Below are 25,354 nucleotides of genomic sequence, written 5' to 3' on the forward strand. Positions count from 1 at the left end.
GTGTGGTTCTGAAAGACAATTATATTGGCCCTTATCAGAAAATGAACTAATTATTGTAATAAGGCACAGCTGATTAAGTCTGTAGAGACAAAAGGGTTGGGAGGAGAGGGGAGTGATGAGCATAAGCTGCTCAACTTTACCCTCCATAGTAACACTCACAAACACCATTCTTAAAGCAGAGAGATTTAGGATGTTTATAACTAATGGAAAGGTCAATCAGTTTAGTAGAGGGCTGGCTTGGGAGTCAAGAAGACTTCAATTTCTATGTCTGTCATGCTGACTCTGTGACCTTGGATAAGTCACTTAAACTCTAAGTGCCCTGGAAAACTTTCAAAGACCATTGATTAAAGATGAGTCACATCTCTATTTGGAAAAGGCAGTAGACTATACCAAATCACAAATCTGGATAGTTCTTGCTCACTCCTTCACCACCCTTCCCAAAATACACACAGACACACACGCTACAACCACAACAAACTGATGAAAATATGGAGGAAATGGTGGATATATCTTGACAATAGAAAACTCTTCTGTTTTCATCATTTGCTTTTCATCTCAATTATTTAGTTCTGATCAAAATAATTTAGTCAGAACTCTATTGTTTATTTCATATCAGAAAATAAGAAACACCCCTGAGAGGAATCCCAGGGATAGCTTGCTTGGCCTTTCTAACAGGTGGGGAGAATTCTCCTCTATTCCCTCAATAAGCGTTTATTAAGAACCTACTATGTATCAGACACTATGTTGGGCTCTGGTGGTCCAGTCTCCAAAGTTCCGGTCTAATTTGGCTCAGTCTATAGTTATCAGGTATCCTCATAAATCCTCCCTGGTCAGGACATGGTTCAGCTCAGTCTTTGCATAGCCCATCTCAGCCTCTTGCGTAGGACTGCCATTGACCAGATGAGACAAGGGGTGGCAATGAACAGCCATTCTGCACATATCGTCTCCTTCCACAGAAATAGCCAATGACAATGACACCCCCAGACACAACTGCTTCTGGAGTTTTCTTGCCCATCTACAACACAGGATTTCTGGGCATTCAATAATAACAATAACTAATAATTATAGCTAATGTTTATGTAGCACCTGCTATGTACCAGGCACTATGCTAAGCATTTGACAAATATCGTCTCATTGGATTTTCACAACAAGCCTGGGAAGCTTGTATTACACACATTTTATACTTGAGGAAACTGAGGCAAATAGACCTAAATGGCTTGCCTAGGGTTACACAGATAGTAAGTGTCTGCGCCACTTTTGAATTCTGGTCTTCCTGACTCTAGGCTAGGCTCTCTAAGCACTGTGGCACCATCTAGTGAGGACCCACAGGCACCTGAAGATGGGGTTAGCCTTCCCAGAGAGGTTCATCCAGGGTCAGGCTAGTTTGGGCATTGAGGGTAGAAATAACAAGGGCCACTATTTGCATGGCATTTTAAGGTTTGCAAAGCACTTCATGTAGGTTTTGTCACTGCCCTTTACCTGTTCTAATTCTTTGACATTTGGCAGGACAGGTGGAGTATCCCTCAAAACTCTCTATTTGTAGACCGGAAGGGTTAATGGTCCAGAACATCCCATCCCTAACCAGTCAATCCAAGAAGCATTTATTTTAAGAAGTTAATATGTGCATGGCACTATGCTTGTGAATGAAGAAATGGGTGCAAGTGCATTCATTAAGGGTCTGTTATGTGCCAAGCACCGTGCTGAGTGCTGGGGACATAAGTGGAAAGAAAAAACCCTAGCTCTTATTGGGAAAGACGATGATGTTAGCGACTTGAACTCCAGGACTGCAAGAAATCCTAAAATTAGATCACTGGGGCTAATAGCAAAGTCAAGGGCAGATCAGATGCCAGTGCTGGGCAGTCTGGTGGGTGCAGAGGCAGGGCAGATGGCAAGGCATGAAAGAACTTAGAAGACAGTGGGAAGGTAGCTGATAAGGCCTGGGGGTCTTCCATCTCACCAGAAGAATACAAGTCGGGGAGTTGGTGACTTTGTGCTCAGGTACAAAGCACGGGCAACCTGTAGGCCTTGATACCCAGCTGGGTATCAGACAGAAGGCAAGGGTAGAGGGTGCTGTCATTAGGGGATCTTCTTTCTGGACAACTTGCCCTTGGAGTTAGCTTGGCCAGTAGTGTTCAGAGGGCTATTGGAAACATCACTAGATTTTAATTCCATTTAGTTGCTGTCTCTCTTGTCACCTTTTTCTTCCCAAGGGAAGCTGGGTGAAGGAAATACTGCAAGTCTCCAAGTTACAGAAGGATTCTGCTCCAAGAGTTCATTTATAAAATAGTAGTTTGGATGAGAGCACATTTACCACCTCCATCTCTGCCCTGGAAGACCTTGGCACTCTACAATATATTTTCAGTGTTTCTGATTTTCCCCCTTTATTCTTATCACATAATTTAATAGAAGGAACATTTATTAAGTGCTTAGTTTGAGCTAGGCCATGTGGGAAGCCTGAGCATACACAGAGATAAAGAAAGTGGTCCTTCCCTTCAAAGAGGTGAGATTGGAGGTTACGTGTTGACACTATGTCAACCACTGAATAAATACAAAAAAATTTGAGGAGAGAGAGACCCCAAACTAGAGAGCTCAATCTCAGGAAGTGAGGAGGGAGTTTAAGATGTGGGGAGGAGGACCTGCATGCCAGGCACAAAGCACATCCTGGAATGGTCACTTTGTGTCTATTCTACCCAACTGGAAATTCCGAGAAGTGGTTTCTGACTCCTGTCTCTGATTCAACTGCGGAGCTTGAATAGAACGAGACATACATAAATAACTTTCCCGATTATTGTTTGCTGCTCAGAGATATGGGAGCCAATGAGTTAACTTGTTTACAGACTTTGTACCTCAGTCTCCCTCTCCTGCTCCTAGGTGGTTCTCCCCTGTCTCTCAAGTTCCTGCATGTTTCTGTCTTGAAAACGTGAATAACTGTGAGCCACTATGATGAATCATGATTAAAATGAATTGCAAACTGTTTTCACGATCCCAAAGTGCCAAATAAATTGTTAGGAATAATGATAAAATCCTTGAAAATGGTCCTGTGCGAATGGATTGTTTGTGCAAATGTAGATTTTAATCAAATCCAAACAAGAGAAGGAGCCGGCTCCAGTGAAATAGATTGTCATATCAATGAACTCAACCCTTCTTCCACTTTCTCCTGATCTATCCATCCTGGGGAAATTACCGAATGGGGCTGTATTTCTCTTGAGGCCCCTTTGGGAGCCCAAGGAAGGGCACACTAATATGGTTGGAGAAAGCCCCCTCCCATCATATTGCACTGCATTGGTTACTTTAAAGCAATGCAGTTCTGTTCTGTTTCTGCCCCACCATTTCATAATTATGTCATTTGACAAGAATCGGGTAATTTACATAACCACCTGAATTGTCATAATTGCTTGAAAGTGCTGAAAAAGCCCGTGAGCCGCATTTCAGATTCATTGCTGCAATCCGTTTTAAACTCCTCAGAAATGACTTTGGCATAAAGATGCTTTCGGTCAACAACAAAAAAAAAGTGACTCAGGCTGCATTTTCCTGCCTCCTCCATTTACCTCTCTCATGCCAGGCCTGGTCAGTCCATGCCCTTCTCGCTCACCTCCTTCTAGGAAGGTTTGGGGGTAAGGGTGGGGTGACTCCTCTCAGGTGCCTGCAGTTGCTCAGGTGTGAGAGAGTGGGAAGGAAGCAGCCTGCCCCAGAGGGAGGCACCCGATCCTTTGGGAGCACCATCCAACCCTCATCCCCATCATGTACCTTTTCCGTGACCCCTTTCTGAAGCACCTCTCTTCTGGAAGCAGACAAGAGCTGCTATTGCATATGTCAGGGGGCAATCTGGCATCACACACCCAGTGTGCAATGTGGGGGCAAGAAGACCTGGGTTCTAGCCCTGCTTCTGATATCACTAGCTATGTGAGATTCAGTTTGCTCATCTGTAAGATGGGGACAATCTGTCTTTAAAACTGGCAAGACCAATTCACAATAATGAGAGGATTTGATCCTTACAGAGACATTATGAGGTGGACATTATGAGCATCTTCATTTTACAGGTGAGGAAGCAGAGGCTGTGGCTTGCCCACAGGAAGCACCTTCCACTTGGGGGGGGGATCAGAGGCTAGGAGGAAACAATATCATGCAGGTGCTTTGCAAACCTTAACACTGCTCCCTGTAAATGTCAGTCATGATTGCACAGAGCTTTGGGGTTTACAAAGCACTTTATATACCTATCTCCTATAAAAACTCTGTCAGTTGGGTCCTCAAGTCATTCCTCTCTGTTTTCCAGATGAAACACAACTGAAGGAAGTTACCTAAATTAAAGAGCCACATGGAATAAGCCTGGATCAAGCTGTGATCTAGTCTCACCCTTGCCTGGGGGCCTGGGGCAAGACCCTTCAATTGCTGAGCTTTAGCTTACTTACCTATAAAATGATGGGGTCTGACCCAGTGGCCACTGAGGTCCCTGCCAGATCCTCATCCATTATCCAATCATCTTGCCGTGGGGCAAAAGGTTTGGGGGTGAAACTAGCCCAGTGTCTGGCCCAGGCCCAGCTCTTGACAAGTGTCTATTGATGATTGATTGATTAATAAACTGCTAACAGTGAAATGTGCTGACTTTACTGGTGAACGGGTAAAGGGTGCAGGGTGGGGGGGTTGGGGATAAGCCATGTTCATCTAATTCCACATGACACATTTTCCAGATTCTGTTAGTGGCATTTCCTGAAAGGAATCTGGTACTCTAAAATTCAGCATTGAAATATGAGCCATATAATCTTTGATATCATCAACATTAGTAAACATAGGAGATAAAACATTGCTGGCTAGAGATGGGCTTCTGCAAGTGCTCTCTTTCCTTTGTTGAACTCTGTGTTTGTCTCTCTGGGAAAGAGCTAATCTAGCCTTATACGCTTAGAAAGGGATTTATTAATGCTTAGCTTCCTGGAGCTAATTTGGTTGCTCGATGTAGCTATAAAATTTTACGAGAACAAACAAGAGATGAGACTAAATGACAGAAGAATGTTTCTGGAGTGCTTACCTAGGACATTGGCACCAAGTTGTGTCTCTGTGTGTACACAGATGTGTGTGTGTGTGTGTGTGTGCGCGCTCATTATAACAACAATATCTTATCATTTTCTGCAAACATAGTTGCATAAATGAATCCTGTTTTCAGTTGTGGATTTCATGCTACTTTTCAAAGAAGAAAAAAAGGAGTACAAAAATGTACAAAAATGCTTCTGATTCGAACATAGGGATTTTAATCTAATTGATGGTGAGTGCGTATTTCAGAAGTTCTCTTCCCAAATCTTCAGTAACCATTGTTTTTTTGTAATTCAGTATTTTCTTTTATTTTCAAATCTACATTGCTTCCCACCTCTCCCCACCCCAGATGAGAAAGTAAGAGAAACACAATCCCTGTTACAGGCATGTATTTTCAAACCAGACAGACCTCTGCATCGGCCATTCCCCCCTAAACAAAACAAAACAACATGATAAAGTGTGTTTGATCGAACCTCTGAGTCCATCTCTGCCTGGAGGTCCTCTGGAATTGTGCTTGACTATTGTGCTGAATAAAGTTCCTAAACTGTTTGTCTTTTCTATGTGCTGTGATGGTAGAATTGTTCTCCTATCCAAATGCTGCTCACTTCCTTCGACATCAGTTCACAAAACCCTACCCAGATTCTTCTGAAACCATCCCTATCTGCGAAACTGTTCCGATGCCCAGAGATACGTCAAGATTTTCATTAGGTGGCTTTTTGTTCTTCCTGTCTACCCAAATGACTCCTCAAAAAAGAGATAGATGATCACATTTCAAACTGTCCAGGGAAAAAAAGCAAATCATTTCACCTAACAATAACCTGAATTCCATGGAGCCAGGCAACACAGCATGAGTTCTCACATCTGCCCAATGATGAAGGAGAAGTGGGGTGTAGGATCATGACAAAGCAAAGGAGACCAGTGATCTTCTGCAGCAGTCACCCTTTCTCGCATTTAGAGGTTTCCAGAGTAGACTGGAAAAATCAATCAAGTTAAAAAGGAAGCTGATCACACCCCTTATCTGTGCTGTGTTAAAGGCTTTGTTTTGAGGGAATGAAGTGAAACTCAAAAACAGATTGAGGGTGGATCCAAATTTAATGCCTCTCCTTAATATTTTTATGAGCTGAACATAGGAGGTGTCCTGAGCAGTTCTGGGAAATCAACAGCCAAATTCTGCAGGATAAAGTTCAGCAAGGTTTCTACCGATCAAAGGACTTTAAAGAAAAAATATTTCCAAAGTCTCTACATTTTTCTCACCCCTGATCTTCCCAAGGGATGAGTAGCACAATGTCAAGTTTCCTCCTGAGATTGACACCAAATGACAGATCCATCAGGGACTTGATATAACATCCTGTTTCTACAGAAAGCAATACAGCCGTGTGGCCAGTTAGCTAATCACCTGCCCTAAATGAACTTCATGAAATCATGTGACAAGACTGGGCTTTGTAGAGCCCCCAATCATCTTTTGTTTGCCTATTACCTTGTCAAAGAAAATCACATGTATAAAGCACCTGGCAAATTTTAAAGCATAATATAAATGCTAAATAATAATAATAATAAATAATAATAAATATTTAGTACTAGACGTAGACTCACATCAAGTCTGCAGACCACAGGATCAGAGGGCAGAGGATGATAGGTTTAGAGGAGGAGGAACGTCAGAGGCCATGCAGTTTAAACCACTCATTTTAAAGATCTGTAGACTGAGGCCTAGAGAGGGGGAGTGGCTTGCCCAAGGTCACTCAAGGGGTAAGGGATAGAGGCAGGATTAGACTGGAAGCCTTCAGCTCTAAGGCCAATGTTTTCCCCACTGTTCTGTGCTGAGCTTGTATCAGAATCAGGAACACCTGTATTCATTCCTGACTCAGACACACTTTGGCTGTGTGATCATGGGAAAGTCATTTACCCTCCTGATGCCCTTGGAAACTCTCAGATGATAATTTGAAGAACAGTCAATTATAAATGATCCATATAGGTGGATGGAGTTTCTCTAGTAGGCTATGTACACAGATGAAACTACAGGTTTCAGCACATGTGTAATCCCCAGAAGTATCGCTCTTCATAAGCTGGTCTTGTTCAAATGATTTCTGTCCTCATTACTTGTTTCATGGTAATGTTTTTCTTTTCTTCAATATCTAGCAATGAGGCTATGTTCATTTTTTCTAATAACTAGAGGCTAAGACTGGCTTCCATTTTGGGATGAAGAGAAACAAAATCTTTTTAAGATCCCTCAAACTGAGTGTCTTCTCATAAATAAGGTTCATTTTCAAAGTCAGAGGTAGAAGCTCCACAAGCCCATGTTATCCTGACATAACACATGTCACCATTAGCATTCACAATATCCTGTTCAATTCTCTCTAGATAAAACAAAACAGATCAGTAATATGATGAGGGGGTGGGGGGGGCGCTGAAGCAGCCTGAAGAAGATCGCTATGGGAGAAAGTAGAAATTGACCCCTTGCTAGAACACACAAGGAGAGATGGTGATGAGGGGCCAGTCTCACCACTTTTTCTTTCTTCTTTAAGAAATCTTTTCCTCTCTAGGTATTGTTTGTAGTACCCGCTAGTGGTTGATCGAGTCAGCTATCCATCAGGCACCTTACTCCAAACTCTAACCCTATACTTAGCTGCATGCATGATTTCTTTCATACTCCTTTCTGTCCCCGTGGGGTTAAGTTTATATATTCATTCCACTCATATTCTCTCGCAATCTGGCCACTAGGCCCTCATGAAAGGGAGAGGGGAAATGCATGTGCTAAGTAGCAAAGAAGAGAATGAGATTTCATTGTGTAATTCTCTCATTAATAACAAATCACTTTTTTTTCTTTCCAAAAGAGGGTGAAAAGAAAAGAAATGGTCAATGCTGGTGCTTATTTACAAGGCTCCTGTCATGAACTTTTATCCAAGGCTTTTGTCAACTAAGATGAGAGAAGTAGCTAATGACAATCCTTCCTTTCTGTTGAGTAAAATAAATTGGCATACTGAAAAGCAACATCAATATGTAATTTGGAAGAATCAACGTGCAGGGTAAGGTCCACCCCGACGTTAAAGAAAATTCTCCTTTCCCCCTCTCCTCATCCCTGGGACAAACAATGCTTACTTCTTTAAATTTCTTTTTAATTTTCTTAATTTTTTTTAGAGTAAACTTCGGTACTCCAAAGGACACTGATATAATTTCTATTTAGTGTGTGTGTGTGTGTGTGTGTGTGTGTGTGTGTGTGTGTGTGTGATTTTCCAAGTGGGTTCCAACCCCCTCCCTACCTCCTGTTCGGTTCTAGGCTTCATTGCATTTGGACAACCGCAAGCTGCTTCATGGAACAAAGACTTAACTTTTCAACACAAACATTCTACTGAACATGAATATCTTCAAACACTGTAGTCCTGAGGGATCCAAGTTGTGGCTGAAGGTGGTAGTGAGCAACTGAGTGGACAAGACCAAGCTGTAACATAGAGCCAGAAGAAATTTACATTCAAGAAGCGCCGTAATTATTTAAGGCTATAGCTGGAGAAGGAGGTGGCCCAATCATGTGGTGAGAGTAAGAAGTAACACAAAAACAGCCCAGTACATCAATAGTATCATAAAATCTAACAAATTCATGTGAAAAAAGAAAGAAAACACATACACATGTGTATCCATATGTGTGTATGTGTATGCATTTTTTTTCCTGCATAGGCTTGCAACAGCAATAGGTTGCATATGTCTGCTAGCACTTTAGCTTCTTCCCCCTTTTCTTTTGTCCTGACTCTTTATTGCACACTTCTTTCCTCTCATCTGGAAATGTCTAAATTCAGCACATTGCAGTATAAAAACTTTCAGTTTCCTAGGTGATTGGCTACTGTAAGCTAGGAGCTCTGTGGTGGGATAGCCAAAGGAGCCTCCTGGACAGGCCATCCCCTCCCATGGAAAACACACTAGAACAGAATAAGTGATTATGATGTCACCAGATGAACAAGGAGGCAGACCCCAGAACTACCTGAGACAGTGAGGTATTAAACAAACATTTGTTCAGCACTTAATGTCCCAGATAGTGTACTAAAAGTTGGGGATACAAAGGCAAAAACCAATCCCTGCCCTCAAGGAATCCATACTCTAATTGGGGATGTATGGGGGGTTCTGGAATGAGTAGCACCTCTGGTCTGGGGGCTGCTCATCCGCCTTTGGTATCCAGCTGGCGCCCAATTTTCCCTTGTGGCTCCAAGAAGCTGTAGCACGCCCAGCGGCCACACCCCCCAGGAAACCATCTCAGCAGATGGGCTAAACTAAGTTGAGGGTAACCACCAGGCCTCAAATGCATTGGTGAATTAGGGTGGGTGTGCCCCAAGCATGTGAAGACTTCCCCTGGTAGAATGGGCTGATGAGAACAATTTGTTCTAACGGCCATGAAGGCAGCTGAAGCAGGTGCTGTCGAGTGCTCAGAGCTTTGGTAGACATTGCCACTATGCTTCAATGACTCTAGAAGAGAGCGAGGCTGAGGATTTTGTGCAACTCTGCCCCACTTAAATCCAATTCACCAGCAAGTCAAGATATCACCTGTTTCAACAATCCGGCTAGCAGCTGCTGCGGGGGTGAAAAACCAACAACAACCAGCTCACAGAACACTGCAAGCCCAGGTTCTTCTGATCTGCTTTACTGAGGAAAGCAACGTTAAGGGGTTAACAATCTTACTTTAATCCAGCATACAAATAATATTCACTCAGCTCAGGGGGAAAAGCCAGCACCCTGAGCTTCAGAGCAAATACAAACAAATTACAAGCATATATTTATAAACAGACCACATATAAGTCATAGTTACCAACATCTGAGTTCAGCCGGGAGCTCGACAAAGGCTGGCTCAGAGTCACCTGTCATTACTGCTGCGGCTCAGAGCTCCCAAAAAAGAAAGCCAAGTACAGGTTTTATATATCTTGTTCAGGGTCAAAGGTGAGTCGCACACTCACCCATGTGAGCTAAAATCATCACAAAAATGTGACTTAAACCCACCTGGTCTAAAAGCCTCTGATGTCACAAACATGTCATTCAAACCCATTTTGATTGCCAATCATCGCCCCATGATGTTATTGGTCCACATGAAAATGAAGGATGAACAATGGCAGATTTACAAAATCTCAGTTTCTCTCTCTCTCTCTTTCCCTCTCCCTCTCCCTCTCTCTCTCTCTCTCTCCCTCTCTCACTCTCTCACTCTCTCTCTCTCTCTCTCTCTCTCTCTCTCTCTCTCTCTCTCTCACACTCTCTCTCTCTCTATCTCACTCTCTCACACACACCCACACACCCCTCCCAATTCAGCTTTGGAAGAACTGACTCTAGCCCAGGTATTAGGTCTCACTAGACCTCAAGACTAGTTGCTGCTGAGAAGGGGCCAGTCAGCTTCAGGAGAGTGCCTTCCTTCACCAAAAGTGTCCTACATAGATTAAAGGGCTGGCCTGAGTGAAAACAATACCTACAGTGGTCTCTCGCTCCCAGGGATATCTCAAGGCTTAAAGATAAAATCTATGGAAAGTGTTTTTTCCAGCAGGTCAAAATACCCAAATACAATGTGGATTTGAGTGATTAGGTTAATCCAATGCAAAATTCTGTTACGGACCTAAATCCAATTGTCTGCTTATCGCTGCCTGAGGCTCTACAAACTCTCCATTTTCCCCAAACTCTCCCCCGGGGTTCTGCACACAGTAGGCTCTTCCGGGATGTTTGCAGGAAGCCAGTGGGTTGACTTGTTTTATTTCTCAAGGACAGGTGGCTTTGGGCAGTAACTGTTTGAAAGCCGCCTTGCTTCCTCTGCCCCTCCCCCTTGCAATCCCCCTCACCCCACCTCGTACTTGTCAAGAGGAGATAGAGACTTCTAAAGCTATGATTATATTACAGGGAAGAAGGATTTGGTTTTGTCAGCAAGAGCCCATCTTCCAGGGAGATGAATGCCCGCTCTCCATGGCTCGCTTTGTCACTCGCGGCTGGGCCCGGCTGTTTGTTTCCTAGCATTCATTTCGCATTCCCGCTCTGCCTGCCTCTGTTTATGCGTTTGTCTATTATTCATCCCCAGGATAACTGCTCCGCAGTCATTGCTTCCTTTCGGATCTGTGCAGCAGCTTTTGTTTCGGCGCCTTGTTTTGGCAATAAAACCAAGAAAGGGTACAAAGCATTAAAAAAAAAAGTGCGGCAGAAGAGCAGGTTTTTACAACTTTGGGAATGTTATTGCTGATTTCAAAATAAAAAAAAAAGTTTAAAAAGTGTCTGTGGCATAGATGAGAGCTTGGAGGTACAATGCGTGAGGAAATCAGCGAATATGCGGAGAAAAGCACGGCCTTTCCCGCATCGTTTGTTCGATGCAGTTTGAGCTCTTTGTGGCTGGAGCCTCCCACACCCCGCCCCCCAGCCAACCCCCATTTGCTGGAACCTTTAATGCCAAAAGTCCGAAAAGCAACACACCCTCCATTCACGGAGCACCCAGCTAGGAGCGGAACTGGCTATGGGGTGGGGTGGGGTGGGGTAAGAGCCTAAACAAGGGCAAGTAATTCCAATAAATGAAATTCAGTGGAAGAAGCCTGAAGTATGTCAGTCACTGTTCTAGGCACTTGGAATGCCAAGTTAAAGTGAACCAGTCCCTGCTCTTATATTCTGCCAGCGTAATGGACGCTGATAAATAAGTAGAAAACGAATACAAAGTAATTAAAAATCATTTCAAGAGACCACCTGGGCACAGGTGTGGAGAAAAGGCGCCGAATGTCAGGTAGGAGAAGCAGGTAGCAGCGCTTGATTGGAAAAGGGAGAGTGAGAAGGGCTGGCCTCAGAATCCATCAGTCAGTCATCAAGCAGTCATGAAGCATTTATCCTGTGTTGGCCACTATATGAGGTGCTGTGGATCCAGAGTCCCCAGGGACGCTCGCTTGTCCCTGCCCTGGAATGGGAGAGACGATATCAGCAGTAATAGGGAGTTCCTGGCCACGGGACACTGCCATCCCACTGCTGGGAGCATGGACAGAAGACCCAAGGGGATGGGATGTCTGGGGAGCCTGCTTCTAGCAGTCCTAGAAGAGCTTACATGGGAAGGGCTCCTCTTCAGAGCATGAGCAAGTGCTTCCTTGGCTGCAGGGGAGGGAAAGTGTCTTTGGGCCCCTGATGAGCTGGAACCCAGTTAGAGAAACTCCCTCTTTCAGCTTCTTGAGGGCCTTGAGGTAAGGGTTATTTACTCAACTCCAGAGCATAAGGAGGGGTAAGAAGGGGGTACCTTCTCAGGAGCATGTGGCCTCTCAGGAAAGCCTTTGGTGTTTGTCTCTTTCCTTTGGTACAGGACCTCGTGAGAATTCAGAAGCAGCGGGACTCGTGGATCCAGAGATGGAAGTCCACACCAAAATTTGTTTAGCGGTCCCAGAGCCCAGGGAATCAGAACAACCAAGAGCTGCCTGGTTGGTTCCAGCCTAAGAGAGGACCAACCACCTTGCCTTTATCAATGTGTCTAGTAGCTGGGCTTCATTCCAAAATGAACTTGGTGGAGCAAACATTTGGTAACAGCCACTTTAATTTTGAGCTCACTCTCCCCAAGGACTCAGGGGTTAAGGGGGAAGCACCTCTGCTGCTGGGGGATATGTTTTTATACTTCCTTTCTGCTGTAACTACTAAGAAAATATCCCTTTTAAAAAGTTAATTGAGGCCATTTAGATGCTTTTGGAGTCCTAATCACAGGATCAATCAATGGTAGAGGGGAGATACCAAATTTACCTGTTGACTGATATTGAAAGAAAACCCCAGAATGAGAGCTCATGACAACAGGGTTAGAAGAAACCCAGCCTCCCTCATAGGTCCTCCTAGTACTGTCAGAGGGGCAACGTGGACACCCAGCCTCAGCTACTGCAAGTCCGTAATTTGATTAATGGGCTCTGAGAGGTCACTTGCCCACCCACGTTCACCCAGTCAGAGGCTGTGTTTGACACTGGAGGCAATGCTCTTCACACTACATCAGGAGGAAGGGAAATGAATCTGCAAGGCTAAAGGACAAGTTCATCTTTATTTCCCTAGATATGTGTTTCCACAATCCGGCTAGCAGCTTCTGTGGGGGTGTCAGATCCACCCACAGCCCCACCCGGAAAGCTGCCAACAGCACAGGTTCTTTTGATCTGCTTAACTAAGGAAAGCAAGGTTAAGGGGTTGACAAGCTTACTTTAATTCAGCACACAAATATCAGTCACTTAGTTCAGGGGAGAAGGCCAGCACCCTGAACTTCAGAGCAACATACAAACAAATTACAAATATCAACAGACAGACCCAATACAATTCATAGTTACCAACATCTAGGTTCAGCCCAGGAGCTCAGAACAAGGGCTGGCTCAGAGTCACGTGCCACCACTGCTGTAAGGAGGAGCTCCAAGGAACAGACAGCTAACCCCTGGTTTTCATATCTTTTTCAGCGTCAGGGTTGAGTCACACACTCGACTCACCCACGTGACCTAGAATAGTCACAAAGAGGCGGACTTAAACCCACGTGGTCTAAGAGCCTCTGCTCTCCCAGACATGTAAACTAGGCCCTCCCTGGAGTTAGTCCCACCTTGGGCCCCACCTTAGTTGCCAATCCACACCCACTAAAGTTTTACACCTAATAGGGGTTTGGGCCCTGGGGCTTAGCACTTAGTAAGACTCAATGAAATACACTGAATTAATCAAAGCAAACAAAAGCCAAACTATTCAAGGGCACTTGTTGAACTAAGTGCTAATGAGCCCATTTTTGGTTACCAACACAATATGTCCCTTTATAATGGTAATTTAATAAAGTGAAGAGTCTGCAGTCTATCTATGGTATCAAGAGCCTTATCAAAAGAAACTAAGTGTAACCATTTAATCCAAATTTAAGAATGACCTTTTGTTTTGATTTGGACTTGTGATTTCATTTATGTAAAGACATTTCAGCATAGAAATAACCTGCATCTAGGAGGATCATCCACCGTATCTATAACTCCAAGTCTTGGAACATTCACTGAAGCACTGAGAGGGTACTTGACTTGGCCATGATCACAGAACTGGGATGTGTAAGAGGCAAGATTTAAATCCAAGGTTTCCTGACTCTAAAATTGGCCCTCAGTCTCCTAAGCATGACTGCCACCGTGATTTGATGCTGAAAATAATTGTTGGAAATGATCAGGCAAAATATGAGTGATCTGAAAATGCTTCCCTTTAACTGGTTTGATCTAGAATTAGGGAAGGAGGAAATGGCAAGCAGATGACCTGAACCTAATGCCTCAAGAGAGCATTGCTGTGGTCCCAAGAAAGAAGGAAAGAAGGAAGCATTATGGATATCATCTGTATAATGCAAAAGAAGGTATGGAAAGCAAGAGCTTCCCTTCATATAAACCTCTAAAAATTCCAGTTTAGCAACAATTAGATGATAAAGTAAGAATAACATGTTAAGCAGTAAGCATAAATTAATATTAAGGTGGCATTTTCCAGGTACTTGCCTGGGCACAGGAAAATTGGGTAAATTGTTTTTTAAATTTTTTTATTTAATATTTTTAGTTTTCAACATTGATTTCCACAGGATTTTGAGTTATAAATTTTCTCCTCATTTCTACCCTCCCCCCAACCCCAAGATGGCATATATTCTGATTTCCCCTTTCCCCAGTCTGCCCTCCCCTCTGTCATCCCACTCCCTGCCCCCCCCCCACCTTATCTCCTTTCCCCTTACTTTCTTGCAGGGCAAGATAGATTTCCATACCCCATTGCCTGTACATCCCATTGAAATTTGGGTAAATTGTTGCAGGCCCAGAATTGCTCCAATTCATAGGATTTAACAGATCTATGTAAAAAAAAAAGGCCAAGCAGGGAGCCCATCTCCATTCTTCAGTCTCTATTTATCAGGCCCTCAGTGCCTGATAAATGTAGGAACTTAAGTTAGATTTCATTAAATTCAGTATTCTACTGACCTGCCTGCAGGCTGACATAATTTTCAATCCCTTTGCCCATTCTCTAGTGGTTACCAGGCTTGATCTCCTCCAGCAGAGGATGAGATTTCTTTGAATTACGGGAGCCTTCCCAGAGTGTCTGTTCAGCTGTATAAATGAGGCAAGCAGAAAGGCCTGAGAGGCCAGAGGAGGAGGAGGGCACCTGTCCTGATACTGTCCTGTCCACGACCCCAGTGGATCATTCTAAGAGTTCCAACTTCAGCTCAGCTCCGCTAGCTCACAAGAGAGGTCACATCTGGGTGGTTTTTCTCTTCTTAAGACTCAGATTACTGTTGTCTGATGAAGATTTGAAAGTCAGGGAGCTTATTTCTCTCAGGAATCTAGGTCAGAATCCATCCTGCTATGCCACCCAGGCCCTTCAAAGACATATCTTGCAAGGAAGGAGAGGGAAAAAGTACTTTGAGCAAACTCTGATAGCTGCTCATAAATTATATAACCACTTGAAGGGAGATTTGATACATACAAATACAGTAGCTGTAGGTTTTCAGGAGATAAGTTATAAAGTTTAATGGGGTGACTTAGGAGTAAGGTAATAGTTTTGATATCCTATTGTACCCTTTTCAAGTTCCAAGTCAATAATAACCAGGGGCCATGTTGGCCATGACGTCTTTTCACTTCCATAAAAGCCTCCATTGGCTCCCTCGCTACAGTGGCCTGACCCTCCAAAGAAGGGAGAGCTCTCTGTGAAGCAGATACTCTTCCTGGATATCCCCTAAAAGCAGCAGCTGTCCCTGGGGACTGGGAGAGTCAACTTTCAAAGGGTCTAAAGCACATTCATGAATTAACACAGACGAGGGTTCTGAGATGGGAGGGGCCTTGGGCAGAAGAACAGCTCTGCTTTGGTGAGGCGGAGGTACCTCAAACTTCAGACCTTGAATGGAAGTAAAAAGGAACTCTCCAAAAAACCTACAGCTAATGTAGACTGAGGGGCTTCATCCGCGAAGGATAAAATGGCCTCTAGAATACACCAGATGCACTCCTCAGTGCAGCATTTGTCCTCCGTGATCTGGCTCCCCCTACTTTTCCAGATTGAATTGCCATGATTCATCTCTGTGCACGGTATGTTCAGTCTGAAATCACCTCCTCACTGTTCCCTGATCTCAGCTTGCTTCATCCACCTCTGTCCATTGATCCAGAGCATTAATCCTAAAACCTGGAATACACTTCTCCCTTATTAGCCTGCTAAAGTCCTTTTCTTCCTTCAGGATTCAGCTTGGGTGCCACCTCTTCTGAAAAGCCTTCTTCCTCTCCAATAGCACCAAGTGTTTGCCCTCTTTACTTCTGTTTGTACTACATATGTTACATATAAATTACAGTATATGTGTATAATTTTATATTTTGTGTGTATATATGTGTGTATCTAACTCTCATCTCTGCGTGTGTGTGTATATATATATATATATATATATATATATATATATATATATAATCAATTGAATAAAGGAGGAAGGAAGAAGTGGAGAAAAGAGAGAAGAATTTTTAGGAGTTCACGGACTAAGTCCTTGTCACTCTCAATACCGTGAGATTATAGAAAAGTCAGGCAGCATATCAAGAAAGACGTGGCAGGGTATTCTTGCTTTTAAGGAGCAGGGAACTCACCACCTTCTTGTATCCCAGTGAATGTAGTGCATATTCATTGTGTAAGAGTAAAACTCCTCCACCTTGCCATCCCTGTCCAGATGGCAGTCCAGTAACAGCTAGAATTTTATAAAGCATTTTAATGTTTTCAAAGCACTTTGCACATTTGTTCTCAGCATGTATGTGGGGTGCCATTAAAACCCAGGTCTTTTAAGCTTTAAGATGCCTCTGGTGGTGTTTTTAATAACAAGTATTCAGGAAGCTCAATCAATCAATCACATTCATTAAGGATATTTATGGGGACAGAAAGCCAAATTGAAGGAAAAAAAATCCCTGTCCTCAAGAAACTTCAATGGAAGACAACATATACTTACATAAACATACATAAGACAAATACAAAATGAACACAAGGGAAGGGGGGGAGACCACAAGCAGCTGGGGGTATCAATAAGAGTTTAATGGAGATGATAGTATGTAAGGAGAGTTTTGATTCTGGGCATTCTAGCCAATGCAAAGGCATGATGATGGTAATGGAACGTTCTGTGGGAAGAGTAGTAAATAGTCCCATATGGTTTAAATGTAGAGTATGTGGAGGGGAACAGTGTGCAAAAACACTGGAAAATGGGAAGGGTTTAGGCTGCCCAAAGCCTTTAAGAGTCAGACAAAGGAGAACATAAGCCTTTTGAAGGCAAGGACTTCTTTGTCATTTTTCAATCTTTGAAGGTATTTAACAAATGCTTGCTGATTTGGATTGATCAAGGCCAATCTAATAATATCTCATTTTTTTCTTCTTATGGAATAGAAGTGCCTTGATCTTAAGGGAATTCTGAAATTCTTTTATCTTTGAATATGCTTGGCACATAGTAAGTGCTTAATGATATTGATGGATTTCTTTGTTCTTGTATTGTTGATTTGTTTGTAATTGGTCAAATTTGAAAGGTTGACCAGCCAATGGGAGTCCAGGCCTCAGAGTAGGGCTCAGTCAGCTGCCATTCCACTGGGGGCTCGATGATCTCCAACTGAAAATGTGTGATAATACTTCACGGAGGGGCTAGGACTGAGGGCACATACAAAAGGTGTCAACAAAAGAATCTGGTCTCTCTCTCTCTCTCTCTCTCTCTCTCTCTCTCTCACACACACACACACACACACACACACACACACACACACAATTGAGGGAAGAAATGTAAGTTTCTGGGTTTACATTCCCACATGTGTGCCAGGGGCCCCCAAATCACATGGTTCTGTTGTTTCTTCTGTTTGTGTTATTTCCTGATCTTAGGTGAAGGACTAATAGAGAAAGAGTGGCTTTGTGAACTCCAAACCTGACACAGACTGTCTAGGTTGGAGGTAAGGGAATGACTTATCCATACCTGGAAGTAGACTGGGGGGGTGGCAGATGTTAGTTGAAACCACTTGATGTTTGACTCACCTCTCCTCCATAAGGCAAGGGCTTGTATGGAGGTTTTGGAGGAGGTGTACTTTGGTTCTACCTGTTATTTGGTTTTGTGTCTGTGTGTGTGTGTGTCCATACTCATCAGAAAGCAGAATGGCAGAGACAAATTCTTCTAGTTTTTTTTTTCTGTTTCTAGGTTTATTTTCATCTCACAGGTCGGGACTGATCCAGACCACTTGGCACCAAGCTGGCACACAACCAACACTGATGACTTGACTCTCTACCCTGCGACTAGGATGTAGATGTTTCATTTGACATGGAAAGTATCAGGGGCCATGGTTCCCTTCCCAGAATCTCTGACGAGAAGGCAGAGGAAGTTGGAGGGCCTCATTACAGTGATTCAGTAGGGAAGACATGTACTAATTTTCCTCATGAAGGATTAGTTCTGGATAACAGAGCACCACTTCATGAAGGGCCATGGAAATGGAGCACCTGAAGATCATCATGTGACTACTATCCAACAGAGTAAAGCATGTCCTTAATTTTCTCTCTATTATCAGCTGTAGAGGTCAAAACCAAGCTGTTCCCATTTTGCATGGAACCTCTGTTGTGAATTTGGCCTCAAAAATAAAAACATCCTCATTTTAAACCATGAAGAAATAGTGGAAATATTTTTAAATCAATTTGCTTGAATGATGAAAAACATTTGAATATTAATCCCCCTCCTATCGCTAGCACTCATAATATAATCAGCAGTTAGCACAGGCAGGCACCCTCAGAGGGAGACAGTCCAACACACAGGGACGCATTTGGGGATAGAATTTCTCCTTCTTCTAAGCAGCTCCGTTTGCCATTGGTTGAGAAGGAAGGAAGAGGAAAACAACAAGAAAAAAAACAACTTAGGACAGGTTCAATCCTTTCCTAAGGACTAAATCAGGACAGCAAAGAAGAAGAACAATGAAAATAACTGACATTTATACAGTGCTCACTGTGTGCCAGGTTCTGGGCTAAGCATTTTATAATACTATCTCATTGATCCACACAACAGCCCAAGGAGATAAGTGCTATTACCCCTCTTTAGAGATGGCTAAGTGATTTGCCCAGGGTCACACATTGGCCCTCAGGTCTTCCTGACTCCAGGCTTGGTCCTCTATTCACTGAGCCACCCAGCTGCCGTAGGATGGGAAGATGACAGATGTGAAGACTAATCAGAGGCTGGGGAATGAAAACCTACATGAAAATGGTGATTCCTCGTCTTCAAGTATCCTTCTGTAGTTTCAAGAACACGTCTGAGGAAGGGCCCCAAAGTGCAGTGACTTCCCTGCTGCCTTGAAGCTGTCCCTGTGATTCCTTGGTATGACTGTGTCTTGATGTGACAGAGGCCAGTAGACCCAGATGCCAACATGAGGCTGGGGCTCCTGAAGAGTCTGTACCCACCAGGCTCTTCTGTATAGCTTCTGACTCACAGCCAAACAGCATCATCTTTGGCACAGTGATGTGAATGAGGTCGACCTTTGTTTCAGAGAAGCTGGAGCCATCAAATGCACTACATTTCCCCAAGCATTATTTGTCCCATTTTATATATGAAGCTTACATAAATTAAATGTCTTGCCCCAACCACACAACTAAGAAGTGCTATAGCCAGGACTCAAACTTAGGTGCCCTTGGGCCAATTCCAGGGGCCTCCCCACTTTTCCATTTTAAGGAGGACTCCCAGGCCAATGAGGTCTTCATTCTTCTGGCTATAGTTGACTCATTCCCTACCTTCCCCGCCTCCACTCCCTTTTATGTGTCGTCTGCTCCTCCCATTAGAATGTAAGCTCCTTGAGGGTATGGCCTATATTTTCCTTTCTGATGGTGTTTGTATTCACAGAACTTAGAACGGTGCCTGGCCCAAAGTCAATGCTTAATAAATAAATGCTTGTTGATTTCAAATGTTGCAGTACTTTTCCTAGTGACTTCAAAAGTTTTAAATGGTAGAAGTTCCACAGTTTAAGCCACTCTTTCTCCTTCCTTTTCTTATTTCTTTTACCTATAAGCTAATGCATTATGCGCCAATGTTATTGCCTGCTTCTATATTTTACAGACATTTTTTCAAGTAAAAAAAAACAACAAAGCAAAACACATTTTAAGCTGTTGGACCTTTTTTCTCTTCCAAGTTTGCAATTATGCATGTCCTGAGTTTGAAACTTTGTAGCAGATTAAAAACAAAGATTAAAAAAACAACAACAACCAACCTTGAGTTTGCTCAAAAAAATCCATCAAAATAAATAATTCATGTTAGGATGGACTGAATCCTAGTCTTTTCGAAGGTGCCAACAGATGGTTTACATTTATAGAAAGCACACTTGCTGACTTCCAAACAGAAATTAGAATTCAGAAAATACATCATTACAACTTCGCATAAGAACCACAACGTCGAGGACTGGGATTTGGGCTTTCCCAGGTGAACACCTTTCCATCCTAATTGTGTCCAAAAATAGAAAATTAAACAGTGGCTGTGAGACAGCGGTCTCCCCTGGAAGAAAGGGGACTCACAGTGACCTTGCATCCTGTCTTGTCTACCTTTCTTGTCCTAGCTCATAAATATTCCAAGTTTTCCATTTGAGACAATGTGTCATTGTCTCTCTGTCTCTCTGTCTCTCTGTGTCTGTCTCTCTGTGTTTCTCTTTTCTTTGATTAAAACAAGGCTGAGCCTTCTGCTTTAATTTCTGATAACGGCATTTGGGTCAGGAACTTTTAACCACTATAATCAAGAGGGACTATTCAGCTCCTAAAAGGTCAGGCAAGTAGCCATTTCTGGTTAATTTTAGCAACTCCTTGGCCTAAGTGTGGCCACTCTAATAGTATAGAATTACGGTAACTTTTCATTTTTAGTCAAGCTTGCCACCAGCCCAAATGCTCACATTTAACTCTTGTAAGGCTGTGATTAAGCCTGTGCTCCCTCCTGCCAGAAGGAACAACGGCCTGCTCGTTAGGTTTCTGTCTAAGCTTGGCCGATGAGCCAGTTTATGGAATGGAAAAAAGAGGAAAACGAGAATTGGGGGCATGGGGAGGGTGCTGCGGATGGGCAGGGAAGGGGGAGAAAGGATACTGTGACTATTAAGATAAATCTATTTGATTAGCTCCAATAGAATGAAAGCTTCTAGGTGGGTATCCGAATAAAATAGAATGCCTAATGGATCGACACGTTGTCTATAAGAAACACCCTTGAGTTAGAAAGATCCTAGCAGGGTCCAAATAGAAAAGGCTGAAACAAAATTCCTTCTGCTTCAAGTGAACTCAAAAATATATGAAAATCAATCATTATCTTAGATAAGGCAACAGTAAAAATAAACAGGAATGAGACACTCACAATATATTATCCTCAAAGACACCACATTCAATGTATTCATATTGATACTATATGCATTTTTTAAATTGCTGAGTGGTTTTATTATTTATAGAATGTGACCAAGTCTGCCTCCAATATAATTCCCCCTCTCCAATCCTCTAAAATGTCTTCTTACATACATACACACATACATACACACACATACATACATACACACATACATACACACATACATGTATATACACACATATATATGTAATTATGTCTGCGAGCAGTATATACCACTTAAAATATGCCTTTTCCCACACGGCTACGAGTCATCCACTCAAAGACAGCTCCAACGTATCATACAATGCTGGTGGGATATCGATAGCATATATAGTATACATATACAATCAATGTAAATATGTGTAGGTATACACTCATGCCAAATGTTATGGCATTTAATACTAAAAGGAATAGTTAACTAATTTACAGGGGAAAATAGATAATAAAACCATAATAATTGTGGATTCCAAAGTACACTCTTGAAAATCTAATGAAATCTAACCAAAGATAAATTAGAAAGAAGTCAGTAATCTACAAATCAGATCTCTGGAAAATACTGAATAGAAATAGAAAGGAAAAACATATTATCAGATGTGCATGACACCTTTACAAAAATGAATATGTACTAAAGTTTAAAAAATTACAAACAATACAGGAAAATGGAATTATTGAATGCATCACTTACCATGCCCCATGCAATAAAAAGTATAGCCAATAAACACTTTTAAAGAAATGTCTAAAATTATTTGGACTCTAAATAACTTTATACTGAAGAATTTGTGGATCAAAGAATGAATCATAAAAACACTTGACATAATCAAAAATCTTGTATGGACAAAAGCAATGAAGCTAAAATTACAAGGGAAATACCTAATTGGGTAAAAAAAATTCTCTAATGAAAGTCTCATTTCCAAGATATATAAAATATAAAAGGAATTGATTTAAACATATTCAATTTGATTCAATAAACATTTATGAAGTGACTACGATTTTCCAGGAACCATCCTAAGCACAAGGGATACAAATAATAATGAGTGTCTCTGCCCTCAAGAAACTTATAATCTAATGGGAGGAGACAACACACAAAAGGAAGCTGGAAAAGGGGAGAAGAACACCATTGGATGTCTGGAAAGGAACCATCTTATTCAGTGGAGTTGAAACCAAGAGAGCTGCAGATGGAAGCTGGAGTGAGGTGCAAAGTTTAGGTTCTGCCTTTGTAAATCAAAGCCCTCCAATTTGAGGGGAGAGCAGGCTGAGCAAGGGGGCAAGATGTTGAACATTCAAGTTAGCAGTACTGTTATGAGATTCTGTGTTGATCAGCTTACTGCAGGAATCGCAGCCATTTATTAATTGATAAATGGTCATATGATTTGAAGAGGCAGTTTTATAAGGAAGACATCCACACTATCAACGAGTATGTTTAAGAGTGTTCTAAATCATTAATAATTAGAGAAATTTAAATTACAACAACCCTGAGGATCTATTTCACACTCATGAGATTGGGAGAGTCGACAAAAAAGGGAAAATGACAAATGTTGGAAGTGCTTCGGGAAAACAGGCACATTAATAAACTGTTGGTGGAGCTGTGAATTGGTTCAGCTATTCTGGAAAGTAATTTGGCACTGTCAAATTCTAAACTGTCCGTATCTTTTGACCCAACAACAACACTATCCGAATAGTACCCAAAAAGATCAAAGGAAGGATGACAAAATTGCATTAAAATAAATTGCAGTAAAATAACAATATTTCCGTTTTGTTGTAGTGAAGAATTGAAAACAAAGGAGGTATCCACCAATTAGAAAATGACTTAAAAAATTATGGTATATGAATGAGACATCATAACATTGTAAAGATAAAGAACTTGGAAAGACTTAAGGACTCTCATCGTTGTAGTCACCAAACATGATTATTCTAGAGGACCAATGTTACAGCATCTTGTTCACTCTCTAATGGAGAGGTTACAGACCCAAGGTGCAGAATAAGATATGCACTTTTGAATATGACACATACGTGAATTTATTTTGCTTAACTGTGCTACAACGATTTGGGTTTATCCTTTTTTATTTGTAGGGAGGCAAATTTGGATGGAATAGCTATCAATAGTGTTGAGGGAGAAAAACACAGAAAAGTAACAAGAGGCTCACTGTACCACGAAAAAGGCACATGAGAATCAGGGGTCCAGATTTAGAATGGACCGTAGAAAACACAGAGTACAATACCCTTCTTTTACAGATGAGGAAACTGAGGCACTGAGAGGTTAAGTGACTTGCCCAGAATCAGAGAGTTAGTAAGTATCCAAGAGGAAATCTGAACCCAGACCTTCTTGACTTCAAGTCCAGCATTCTGAGGGAAAGCAAGGCAAAGTAGGGTCACTTCAATACCTATCTTTAAAAAATCAAGATGTACATGTAATTCCCTTTAAAATGTTTTTCTGCTTTATATATGCAAACATTCTGTCTCTCTGTGTGCGTGTGTGTGTCTCTCTCTCTCTTTCTCTCTCTCTCGTGTCCATCAAATTAATAATTTCTTGCTTTTTTCGGTTCCTGGCTTCCAAGACGACCAAGAAGAGGAGGAACAACGGGCGTGCCAAGAAGGGCCGCGGCCACGTGCAGCCCATCCGTTGCACCAACCGCTCCCGCTGCGTGCCGAAGGACAAGGCCATCAAGAAATTTGTAATCCGCAACGTCGTGGAAGCTGCGGCCGTCAGGGACATCTCCGAGGTCAGCGTCTTCGACTCCTATGTGCTGCCCAAACTGTATGTGAAACTACATTACTGTGTGAGCTGCGCGATCCACAGCAAGGTAGTGAGGGATCGCTCCCGTGAGGCTCGGAAGGATCGGACACCCCCGCCCCGATTCAGACCTGCGGGGGCTGCCCCCAGACCCCCTCCAAAGCCCATGTAAAGAGCTGTCCATCAACATTCCTGAACCGATCAGAGGAAAATAAAATGGTTGGTCTATCTTAAAAAAAAAAATAATTTCTTTAAACATCATTGATTAAAAAGAGAATCACATTCTTCATTAGATAAATGGTCAGAGGATATGAAGGAACAGTTCTTCAAAATGTAATTTTAATCTATTAACAACCATATATTGACATGTTTCAAATCAGTTCTGATAAGATCGACTTAAATTGAAACAGCCTGTGGGGTCGTCATCCCAACAAATTTGCAAAAATAAGAAAAGATGGGAAGAGATGATGCAGAAGGGCTTATGGAAGGACAGATATGGTAGTTCTGTCTGGGTTTAAGGGTAGCCCTCTGCTCTGGGAAGACTGCAGGAGAGTTTAGTCCTGTATACCACAATTCAGAAAAGGCGTTGAAAAGATCAAGAGTATACAAAGGAGGGTGACCAAGATGGTGACAGGTCTTGGGTTCATGCCATATAAAGATTTGTTGAAGAAGTTGTAAATGATTTGCTGGGAGAAGACAAAATTGAGGGGAAACGTGATATTTGCTTGAGTAGATGCTCAATGAGCCCTTTTCATTGATTGGATCAGAGTCAAACTTAGTACCTGCTAATGGAGGCTGCATCCCAGGGGAATGACACTTGAAGGGAGAGGCATGCTTTCTTTTGTGAGTATTCATTCCTTTCCTTCAACAACCCTACTGTCCCCACCTCCACCATCTTACCTAATGGATGACCCTTAGCCATCACCAACATGTAGTTCAGCCATTTTGCCCTATCATGTCCAGGTCCCACTGCTGTCAACCCATCCCAGGGCCCTCTATCCCCCAATATCCATGGAGGCAGAGGCAAGGTGTTCTCCCACATCACAGTATACACTGCATCTTTGTTTGGAAGGTGAAGCTATCGACAAATAATATTTATAAGGCACCTACTAGGTGTCAGGCACTACACTAGATGCTAGGGATAGAAGAACAAAAAATGAAAGAAATTCTCATAAGAAGTTTAAATAAGAAGAATCTCATAAGAAGTTTAAATTCTAAGGAGGGAAACAACATGGATGCATAAAAGATGTCCCAAAAGTCTTAGTGCAGTTTTATGCCATTAAAATTTAAAACTGCACTAAGAC

At 42.4% G+C, this 25,354-nt stretch overlaps 1 protein-coding gene across 1 annotated transcript; it reads left to right on the forward strand.

Annotated features, from left to right (window-relative positions):
* Positions 1–11,277: 11,277 nt before the first annotated feature.
* Positions 11,278–24,222, forward strand: LOC118850183 (40S ribosomal protein S26-like). The gene is made up of 2 exons (XM_036759399.1): positions 11,278–11,487; positions 23,875–24,222. Exons 1-2 carry the CDS (start codon positions 11,278–11,280, stop codon positions 24,220–24,222), a joined length of 558 nt encoding a protein of 185 aa, XP_036615294.1.
* Positions 24,223–25,354: the final 1,132 nt, after the last annotated feature.

The sequence above is a fragment of the Trichosurus vulpecula genome, chromosome 5, assembly GCF_011100635.1.
Source record: "Trichosurus vulpecula isolate mTriVul1 chromosome 5, mTriVul1.pri, whole genome shotgun sequence".
Lineage (NCBI taxonomy): Eukaryota > Metazoa > Chordata > Mammalia > Diprotodontia > Phalangeridae > Trichosurus > Trichosurus vulpecula.

What these genes read in the sequence shown, in the direction of transcription:
- LOC118850183 (XM_036759399.1), top strand. Translation starts at nt 11,278, where the DNA reads ATGCGTGAGGAAATCAGCGAATATGCGGAGAAAAGCACGGCCTTTCCC. An exon ending in GGAGCGGAACTGGCTATGGG is followed by an intron (nt 11,488 to 23,874) that starts GTGGGGTGGGGT and finishes CTGGCTTCCAAG; the next exon opens with ACGACCAAGAAGAGGAGGAA.